The 11,442-nt window shown below is 42.9% G+C and overlaps 1 protein-coding gene across 1 annotated transcript; it reads right to left on the bottom strand.

The window, feature by feature from the left end:
- Positions 1 to 175: 175 nt before the first annotated feature.
- Positions 176 to 1,364, bottom strand: LOC130970716 (putative clathrin assembly protein At2g25430). Its single transcript, XM_057896883.1, has one exon. The coding sequence runs from the start codon at positions 1,361 to 1,363 to the stop codon at positions 275 to 277; it is 1,089 nt and encodes a 362-aa protein (XP_057752866.1). The 5' UTR covers position 1,364; the 3' UTR covers positions 176 to 274.
- Positions 1,365 to 11,442: the final 10,078 nt, after the last annotated feature.

Here is an 11,442-nt window from a genome sequence, read left to right as displayed (position 1 = left end):
AATATGATTTTTTTTTACTTATAAAAAATATAATATTTTTTAGTTATTTTTGTTGTATTTTCAAATAATTTAGGGTAGGCATGTAGAAAGCAAAAACTAACGTGTAATGTCTTAACTATTTTGGGCGAACAAATACTGTAGTTATAAGTTTTCTAAATTAATTTATTCACCTACTTTGACATTAATAATCATCAGTAATCAACAATCAAAAAATGATCAAAAGGAGGAAACAATGAAATACTGATATGGTGAAGCTGCATTTGACTTTAAACTGTCATAGACCCCAAGGGTACGAAGGGTTACGAGGGAAACTCCCACAATGTTCATTTGGCTGATAGAAAGGATTATAAGCACTAGCAGCAGCCTGTTCATCTTCATGTCCATGTCTGTCATTCTGATGAGGAAAAGTAAGAGAGGTTTCCAACAGTGTCTCCCAACTAACTTGATCATCTTCAACATCAATCAGTGGCTTCTCCTCCTCTTCGTCCTCAGTTAACTGCCACATACCGCTGAGAAAAGTTTCAAGAGCTTTGATTTGTATGTGTGGTATTGGATCCACCAAAGGGTACTCATAGGAACCACACAACCCTTTAGCCCTACACCATTCATGGAACTCATAGAGCTGATTTGATTGCACTGATGCTTTCTTGTATATGTTGAAAGCCGCTATGCAGCTTCTATATGGCATCTGAAGCAGATTGTCCAAAACCGCCGCCATCTCTTTCCTGAATCTGGTGTAGCAAACGAAACCGTCGCGGATTATGAGCTTCATTGCCGAGTGCACCATGAAACTCTGTGCTGCTAGTCCCACTGGGAAACAATCCATGGCCCTATCAATCACGCTCTGCAGTTGCGGCAACAGTTCAAGCACTTGTTCTTGTTGTTGGTCTTCAAAGTCTGTGGAATCCAGCATGACATCAAGAAGATGAGCATAGGATCTGATGAAGTTGGTGTAGGAATGGGAAGAGGAAGAACAAGTGTCCCTGAAATGGCAAGGGTGGAGAGAGATCAAGCCATTGGAACGAATCCAAAGGAGTTGCTCGGAAAGAGGGCTGTTTCCGGGAACAGAGCGGAGCAAACGGTGGAGAAGAATGAGGCATTTGAGGGCGACCCTCCAGCTGCGAGTGGTTCCGAATCGGCGAGTGAATGTGATTGCAAAGGAGTGGCATGAAGAGGGAGAAAGCGAAAAGAGTGTCAAAAAGTATTCAATGTATTTGTCTTGAAGTGGAACATCGTCGGGTGTTGTTGCCTTTATCATCATCGTATTCATGTTTGAGTATCCACCCGCTGATGCTATCTTTGCATATCTCACGTGACTCTGCTCTTTCAGAGCACTGCAAACTTGCCGGAACCTCCTTTGCATCTTTCACTCTCCTCTTGCTCTTTCTTTCTTTCTTTCTTTCATTTGCTTATTAAATACATTTTCTGCTTTGGTACTGTCGTGGCTACAACTACGAGAAAATGTGAGCAATCAACTTGCGATACAAATTATGCTAACAACGTATATTTGAATGATAAAAAGCATCTCGTGGCCTATTATTTATTCTTTTAAGTGAAACCTTGGGTGTTACAGACAAGTGAGAGTTTATACATTTCTTAACGATTATTCATTTATTCACCTTCGTTATTTTCTTTTTCTGTTTTCTTTAACAAAAAATATAAATAGACAATGAAAATATTAAACAATATAAATAATAAATATATTAGATATTTAATTCATTAAATGTATCGGTGATTATTTTAATATTAGAATTTAGATAAATAATTTAGAGTATAATATATTTTACTTGAGTTGACCCAATTTTAAAACCTATTATTCATGTTGTTTAAAAAAGTAATAACTTATTAACATTACTCATTGTTTGACTCATGAGATTTACATATCAACATATAGCATGGTGAAAGACTATATTTGGAGGATCCACCTTATACCCCTTTTCTTCCTTCAAGGCTCATGCCCCACCCTATAATTAAAAGCATATAGAATTATTGTTTTTTTTTTTTTTTAAGTTCATGCATATTTTTTTTTATCTTCCAATTCGATAAGTCAATAATTAATTTTTTGTGGATTAAAATTTCATTTAAAAATTTTGTTGATGACTAATGAATTATTGCTACATAAAATAAAATTTGAACTACTAACACTTACTTAAATAAAATAATAATAATAAAATAATTACTAGACTATCACTAGAGTTGGCAATGGGTAGGGTAGGATAAGGTTTAGACTCTACCCTAATCCTATCAGCGAGTTGAAATTTTTTTTAAAATTTTACCTTACTCTATCTGGTTGAGAATCTCTCAACCCTAATCCTACCTACATACTAAAGTTCTAAATCCTACTCTATCCGATCCTATTCACAGAAACAAAAAAAAAATTAAATAAATATAAAATTTAACCATTCCAAATTTCATACATATTAATAAAATAGAAAATAAAAAAACTAAGTTCAAATTAAAATTAAAAACAATAAAATCTTTAAAAAATTCAACATAAAATTACAAATAATATAATCATCAACTAATTTATTAATTATTTCAAGTTTTTATAAGAAGAAGATTGTGAGTACAAGACTTACTTTTTTCACTACATACATAACTTTTACATATATATTATATAATATATTAAAGATGCAGATAGGATAGGGTAGGATATACCCTAAATCAGTACCCTACCCTACTCGCAGACAAATTTATACTCTATCCTATTCTACTCACATCAAGTAGAGTAGATAACTCTATTCGAATAAATTGATCCGAATTAAATACCTGCAGATAAGATATATATTGTCAGTCCTAACTATCACAAATTAATTTAAAAATTTATGCATATGACCTTGGAACTTAATGTTAGAGCATTGAAATAGTGATTGGGCCTTCAGCCCATATATGGCAATTGTAATTCCTTATTCCAATAAACATTTTGTTCTTATAAGAAGAAACATGTTATCGGCTTGTTAGGAGGACTAATCACATCAAAATTATTAAAAAGGACCAAATAGATATTATACTAAAAAAATTAACAAATAAAATTTAAAATAATAAAATTATTTTATTATTATTATTTTTTTAATTTTTTATTTCACATTTTCTCTTCATCTATTATCTTTATTGTTATTGTGCTTTTTCTTTTTCGACATATTTTTTTTTTGTCGAGTTCATCTTTTTATTCATTGATGTTTTTACCATACTTAGTGTTCATACCCTGGCCCAACGATAAGGGCCCAGGTCCAATTAAAAGGCCTAATCCAATAGATTAAGCCTTACTAAACGCCGGTCTTCACATAAGAAGTCGGTGTTAGTCCCGACCTGCTCTAAAGAAGTCGGACATGAGATTAGCTGGCAGATAAACACTCATTCAAATGAGTAACCGCCCCTAAAATCTCTCTAACCGCTTCCTAAAGCCATATCTTAACCTCCCCAAGATAATGGGACGGTTAATATCCTAAAGATACGGCACTACACCAGCGGTGGTTATTGGCTCACCACTACAAATACACTGACACCCCTCAGGTATCTCTAAGTCCAATATTCTCTAGACCTGCTCACACTCTTGCTAACTTAGGCATCGGAGTGTCTTTGCAGGTACCACCCCCCATTCACACGCGAGCACAAGTTGGACGGAGCCTCCCGAGTTACGGACCTACCCAGAATTCTCCTCCATCACACACTTGGGCCGCTAAACGCCGTTCGTCGTATTAATCTCCGGTTACCTACCGTAACATTGGCGCCGTTGCCGGGGACCCGCGAGATCATCCCACGATGGCAGATAAATCCCATGAAGAAGGCCATGTCGAAACAGATTCTGAACAAGAGAATCTAGACATGGGAAATGGCAATGAAGACAATGACCAGCACAGAGAGGGTACCTCCGGAGTAAAGAATCCGAAGGTAAATTCCTCAGATGGGCGTGAATCAGAAAAGGACGGACCATCCCACGTAGCTGAACTAATAGGATTGGTCCATAGCCGCCTGGAGCAATTGGAGCAAGAGCGGGAGAAACAAAAGGAAACCGAAAGGTACCTTAAAGAGGAGATGGAACGACGAAAAGAGTTAGAAAGAAAACTCTTACAGCTAGAATCCTCCCTCAAGAACTCCCGCGACGAGGGCGAAGATCAACTCCCGGGCGGAGAAGATCCCTTCAGCGAGGACATAATGAGGGCAAAAGTTCCAAGGAACTTCAAAAGCCCTGATATGGACCTCTATGATGGAACCACGGATCCAAAGCATCATCTAAGCAATTTTAAAAGTCGGATGTATCTAGCCGATGCCTCCGACGCTACGAGATGCAAGGCATTTCCGACAACTTTATCGAAAGCAGCGATGAAGTGGTTCGATAGCCTTCCCCCGAGATCCATCACCAGCTTTGAAGACCTCTCTAGGAAATTCTTGATGAGGTTCTCAATCCAAAAGGACAAAGTAAAACATGCACCCAGCCTCCTGGGAATAAAACAGGAGGTCGGAGAGTCTTTACGAGCCTATATGGAAAGGTTCAATAAGGCATGTTTAGAGATCCAAGACCTGCCCACAGAGGCAGTAATAATGGGGTTAGTCAATGGACTTAGAGAAGGTCCCTTCTCACAGTCCATATCTAAAAGACACCCCGTCTCTCTAAGTGATGTACAAGAAAGGGCCGAGAAGTACATCAACATGGAAGAGAATGCAAAGCTAAGAGACCTGAGTTCACGACCTGGACCCACTTCCTCCTCTCGGGAGAGAGAAAGGGAAGTCAAAAAGAAGGAAGAACTCGGTCTCGAGAGGCCCAGGAAGTATCACTCTTATACTCCTCTAAAGACTTCTATAGTGGACGTATACAGAGAGATTTGCAACACTGAAAGGCTGCCACCCCCAAGGCCTATTAAAAATAAAAAAGGGGGAAGTCGCAGCGAGTATTGCGAGTACCATAAAATATATGGTCACTCCACCAACGACTGTTACGACCTCAAAATGTGATAGAAAAGCTGGCTAGAGAAGGTCGGCTTGACAGATATCTCATGGAGAGGTCGGACACCCATGGAAAGAGAAAGCGAGATGATATGGACAGGAGAGATCCTCCACCACAGACCCCTGAGAGACACATCCACATGATCTCAGGAGGATTTGCGGGAGGTGGAATCACCAAATCTTCTCGCAAAAGACATCTCAAAAGAGTCTATCAGGTCGGGGATGAGACACCCGACCTCCCCACTATATCATTCACTAAAGAGGATAGGCAAGGGATAATCCCCGGGCATGACGATCCCGTGGTGATAACTATGATCCTAGCCAACGCCCATCTCCACAGAACCCTAGTAGACCAAGGAAGCTCGGCGGACATCCTTTTCAAGCCCGCCTTCGACAAGCTAGGGTTAGATGAAAAAGAGTTGAGAGCTTATCCCGACACCCTATATGGGTTAGGGGATACGCCAATAAAGCCGCTGGGATTTTTACCCCTTCACACCACCTTTGGAAAAGGGGAAAAATCAAGGACTCTGAGCATAGACTTTATAGTCATCGATGAAAGCTCAGCCTACAATGCCTTAATCGGCAGAACTACCCTTAATCGCCTTGGAGCAGTGGTATCAACTCCTCACCTCTGCATGAAATTCCCGACTCCAGGAGGAATAGCAACGGTGAGGGGAGATCAAAAATTGGCAAGGAAGTGCTATAACGAAAGCCTAAATCTGAGAGGAAAGGGCAAAGAAGTCCACACCATAGAGCTAGGCGGCACAAGGACCAGAGAAGAGCTACGACCCCAGCCGGGAGGAAAAACCGAGGAGATACAAGTCGGTGAGGAGGAAAGAAAAAACACTTACATAGGAGCCAACCTAGGGGAAACCCTGAAACAAAGGTTGGGTAAACTCCTAAGAGCTAATTCCGATCTCTTCGCCTGGAAGGCTTCCGACATGCCCGGGATTGATCCCAAGCTCATGTCTCACAGGCTCTCGGTTTACCCAGGGTCCCGACCTGTACAGCAAAGAAGACGCAAGCTCGGCCCAGAGAGGGCCTCCATAGTAGAAGAGCAAGTACAGGCGCTCCTGGAAGCCGGCTTTATTAGAGAGGTCAAATACCCAACATGGCTAGCCAACGTAGTGCTAGTCAAAAAACAAAATGGTAAATGGAGAACGTGCGTCGACTATACCAACTTGAATAAGGCATGTCCTAAGGACCCTTATCCCCTACCGAGTATTGATACCCTGGTGGACTCCAGCTCGGGGTACCAATACCTATCGTTCATGGATGCCTACTCGGGATATAACCAAATCCCGATGCATAAACCCGACCAGGAGAAAACATCGTTCATCACACCAAGAGCCAACTATTGCTACGTGGTCATGCCATTCGGACTAAAGAATGCAGGAGCCACGTATCAAAGGCTGATGAACAAAGTGTTTTCCCCCCACCTAGGGAGCCTAATGGAAGTATATGTCGACGACATGTTAGTAAAAACCAAGCAAGAAGTCGACCTCTTAACCGATCTCTCGCAAGTCTTCAACACTATAAGGGTGCATGGGATGAGACTAAATCCCGCAAAATGCGCCTTCGCATTAGAAGCAGGAAAATTTCTAGGCTTCATGCTAACACAAAGGGGGATTGAGGCCAATCCCGACAAATGCAGAGCCATCTTAGAAATGAAAAGCCCGACTTGTCTAAGAGAGGTTCAACAACTCAATAGCCGACTTGCAGCCCTCTCCAGATTTTTGGCAGGATCGGCACTAAAATCCCTTCCATTATTCTCCTTATTAAGGAAGGAATGCCAGTTTGAATGGACCTCGGAATGTGAGGAGGCGTTCCAAGAGTTCAAAAAATTCTTAAGCCAACCTCCTATCTTAACCCGACCAGTACCGGGAAAAGACCTTGTCCTATACCTATCCATGGCAAACAGGGCTGTCTCATCAGCCCTGGTCAGAGAAGACAAGGTCGGTCAACACCCGGTCTACTTTACCAGTAAGGTTCTACAAGGTTCTGAGCTAAGGTACCGCAAACTGGAGAAGTTTGCCTACTCCTTAGTGATAGCCTCACGAAGGCTACGACCTTACTTTCAGGCTCATACAATAAGAGTCCGTACAAACCAACCCATGAAGCAAATCCTCCAAAAGACGGATGTTGCAGGGAGAATGGTTCAATGGGCGATAGAGCTCTCCGAGTTCGATTTGAGATATGAAACTCGGACAGCAATCAAAGCCCAATGCCTCGCCGACTTCATTGCAGAATATGCAGGAGAACAAGAGGAAAAACCGACTACATGGGAACTCTATGTAGACGGATCCTCCAACAAAACAGGGAGTGGCACAGGTATAATATTGGCGGATGGAAAAGGAACCCAGATAGAGGTCTCCTTAAAATTTGAATTCCCGGCTTCAAACAATCAGGCAGAATATGAAGCCTTGATTGCCGGATTAAAGTTAGCAGAAGAAGTTGGCGCTACAAAGGTGATGATCTACAGCGACTCACAAGTGGTGACTTCCCAAATAAGTGGAGAATATCAGGCGAAGGACCCCAACATGAAGAAATACTTGGAAAAAACCTTGGAACACCTTGGGCACTTTGCGGAAACCGAGGTTAAGCACGTAACTCGGGATCTAAATAGCAGAGCTGATGCCCTGTCCAAATTAGCAAGTACCAAACCCGGAGGGAACAACAGAAGCCTGATCCAAGAAACCCTCCAAGAGCCCTCCGTATCAAAAACAGAGGATCAACAAGAGGTACTTGAGGTAGTTGGCCTAAACCTCGGATGGATGAATCCCTTAGTCGAATACCTGAAATTCGACATCCTCCCCAAAGAGGAGAAAGAGGCTAAAAAGATCCGAAGGGAAGCACAACATTATACTTTGGTGAGAAATGTCCTTTACAGAAGAGGGATATCAACACCATTGCTGAAGTGCATACCGACCTCAAAAATCACCGAGGTGTTGGAGGAAGTACATAGTGGGATCTGCGGAAACCATCTCGGAGCAAGGTCGCTGGCCAGGAAAATAATCCGAGCAGGATTCTATTGGCCGACCTTGCAGAAAGATGCAACAGACTTTGTGAAAAAATGCCAGCCATGCCAGATGCATGCAAATTTCCACTTGGCTCCACCAGAAGAGCTCATCAGTATAACTTCCCCCTGGCCTTTCGCAAAATGGGGAATGGATTTGTTAGGTCCTTTTCCCCAAGCACCAGGGCAAGTCAAATACTTGATCGTGGGAATAGATTACTTCACAAAGTGGATAGAAGCAGAACCACTAGCCACTATCACCGCTCAAAGAAGTCGCAGGTTCCTCTACAAAAACATCATCACGAGGTATGGAATACCTTATTCCATCACCACAGATAATGGAACTCAATTTAACGACGCTACCTTCAGAAGTCTAGTAGCCAGTCTGAAAATCAAGCATCAATTCACCTCGGTTGAACACCCACAAGCCAATGGGCAAGCCGAGGCAGCTAACAAAGTCATACTGGCAGGTCTGAAGAAGAGATTACAGGAAGCAAAGGGAGCTTGGACTGAAGAGCTCCCTCAAGTACTGTGGGCTTATAGGACAACCCCCCAATCCGCCACGGGAGAAACACCCTTCCGACTAGTTTACGGCGTGGAAGCCATGATTCCAATAGAAATCAATGAGCAAAGCCCAAGGGTAATTCTCCATGACGAGGTCGGAAACATACAGGGGCACAAAGAGGAGCTCGACTTGCTCCCCGAAGTCCGAGAAGAGGCCCAAATAAAAGAAGCGGCATTAAAGCAAAGGATGACTGCCAGGTACAACAAGAAAGTCATTCGAAGAACATTTGCCTTAGACGACTTGGTCCTAATCAGAAACGACATTGGAGTCAACAAATCAGGAGAAGGAAAGCTCGCCGCAAATTGGAAGGGGCCATACAAGATCAAGGAAGTGTTAGAGAAAGGTTATTATAAAGTAACCGACCTAAATGGCACTGAGCTACCAAGGTCGTGGCATGCTTGTAATTTGAAAAGGTACTATAGTTAAAAGCGAACTCTACTCCCTGATGTACTCTTTTCCCAACTTCACGATTTTTTCCCAAAAGGGTTTTTTTCTGGAGAAGGGTTTTTAACGAGGCATCATAGTAGAGACTAAGGGAACAGACTATCAAAGCCCTTAGTAGCGAAAGAAGGTACCTCCCCAATCAATAAAGATCTTTTTCATTTATAATATCTCTTACAAATATCCTCCTTTATCTTTCTAAGTCTTTCTACGAAACGCGCCGACTTAAGCTCGACAAAACGTGAAAATCCCATGAATCGACCTAGATGGTCGTCAGGATAAAACGACGAGGTACAAGTCGGTGTAAAGAGGTTATATGAGTCGATCGTATAAACTCGGGAAACCACCCGACTCATAAGTCGGAACGAGATCCCGAGTAGGAAAACTTGGAAACACTTCGATCCACAGATCGGAGTATAAAACCGAGTAGAAGAAAAACGCATCGCAAAAATAACCTAAGTCATAAAAACTCACTAAAGCAATGTTGAGTATAAAGGATAACAAAAGAGATATGAAAACCTGAAAAGTTTAAAGTTTGCATATAAGCCTTTACACGAAAAAGGCTCGAGAAAACAATATAAGCTAACAAGGGCTCTTTCCGAAAAGATCAAGCACGTTCAAAACAGAAAAGCATGTACACGCGCAAAGCAACTTAAACCCTTATCCAAAAAAGGGCATTTATTTTGTTTAAAACCCTTATCCAAAAAGGGCACCGAACAGAATATTTTTGTTTACGGCCTTAGAAGGCCAAAAAGAAATTGTTCACGACCACCAACAGAGAAACAAAGTTTAAAAAAGAGGGGACCCACAGGCCGGGCCCCCATATAGCCATAAAAAATAAAGAGTCATTTCTTCAAAGGAGTCGAGAAATCACCACCGCTAGGCTCAGGAGGGGCGCCACCAGGACCGGCCGGAGGAACGGAGGAAGAACCCGATGCATCCTTAGGACGAGGAGGAGACTCTATAATCCTCTGCCCCCGAGTCTTCAGGTCTGACTCGGAAATGACCTCGGGGGCAGGAGGATCCACGATGGCGCCATCAATAACTACCTTGTCGGGATGTAAAGGAGAAAGGTCCAAGTCGGGAGCAATAACTCTGACTTGTTCCAAGAAAATTCTCCAAGACTCCTCGGCACCATCGGCGATAGAGTCCTCCAACTCGGCGTATGCGTTCCGAGAGTTCAGCAAGTCCTTCCTCACAGCAACAATATCTTGAAATAAACTGTGGTAGCTGTCTTGTGCTGTTTTCCTCAAATTTGCCTCCAAAGTGCATTGAGCCCGCAGCTTACCTACCTCCTCCCTAAGGTGATCCCTCTCCTTCCTCAATTTATCTCTCTCCTCCTTCAACTCCTTCTCATGTTTTTCAAAAAGAAGAAGCCTCCCCTCCAACTCCTCAACTTTTGAGGTTGCCCCCAAAGAGCTGAGGGGAGTCTTCTCAAAAATGTCCAAAAGTTTGCCGCAAACACCCGCCGTCCTAAAACTCTCCTCGGCCATGGTGGTAAGGTGGTTTCGAACAGAAACATCATCCATATTTATAAAAGGATAGATGTTCTTTCGGACGAATGCAAGAGCATCCGCCTTAACCCCACCATCAAAAGAAGAAGGGCCAGACTCTAAAGTCTTGCGCTTCTTCTTCTCGGGCTCGGAGAGAATTTGGGCAGAAGGGGGTGGTCGGGGCAAACTCGAGGAAGAAATGACAATGGGTTGAGAAGGAGTGCCAGTGTTCTTAGGAGGAGGAGGAGGAGGAGGAGGAGAGGTGATCGCCCTGGCACCCCCGGACCTAGCCCGGGACTTCGCCTTGGCTTCCTGGACCCTTTGGTAGGCCTCCTGAGCGTTCCTTTTGCCATATCTACAAAGAAAACAAATAACAAAATTACAAGTCGGTAGAATGCAAGTCGGCAGAAACAACTCGGAAATTAGGAATGCATGCACTACCTAATTGAGATTGAACAAAAGTCGGTGTTCCCTGGAGGATTTTCCGGGTATCCAAGTATGGGGATTTCCCCCACGCTTCTCAGAAAAACCCCACAATAGCCGCCTCCACCTCGTCCAGGTCATCGGGACCATACTTTTCACAAGAGGAAGGCGGCGACCAATAAAGGGGGAAGCGGGGAGAGGAATGCTCATCCAGGAAAAAGGGGTGGTGACCCTCTACAGCTTGGAGTTTGAAAAAGAAGTTTTTGAAGTCGTGAAAAGATTCGTCGAAAAGGGTGAAAATCCTCCGACCTTGTATGGCTCGGAAGGATACCCACTGCTGTTTGTTGTTTAGCCCACTAAAGGGCTTAGTCATATGGAAAAGAAAGAAGAAAATCTTCAAAGAGGTCGGAAAGTCCAGAGCATGGCTGATAAACTGGTAGATCTTCAGAAAACCCCAAGAATTGGGGTGAAGTTGAGTAGGGGCAACTCTACAGTGATGCAAAACAGATATCTCGAAATCGGAGAAAGGAAGAAAAACACCCAAACGGGTGATCATGCAC

Source organism: Arachis stenosperma, chromosome 3, assembly GCF_014773155.1.
Source record: "Arachis stenosperma cultivar V10309 chromosome 3, arast.V10309.gnm1.PFL2, whole genome shotgun sequence".
Classification (NCBI taxonomy): domain Eukaryota; kingdom Viridiplantae; phylum Streptophyta; class Magnoliopsida; order Fabales; family Fabaceae; genus Arachis; species Arachis stenosperma.
Note: the sequence above shows the minus strand (reverse complement) of the source record. Positions and strands in the feature narration are given on the sequence as shown.

Coding starts and splice junctions, on each gene's coding strand:
- LOC130970716 (XM_057896883.1), bottom strand. CDS start 1,363: ATGCAAAGGAGGTTCCGGCAAGTTTGCAGTGCTCTGAAAGAGCAGAGT.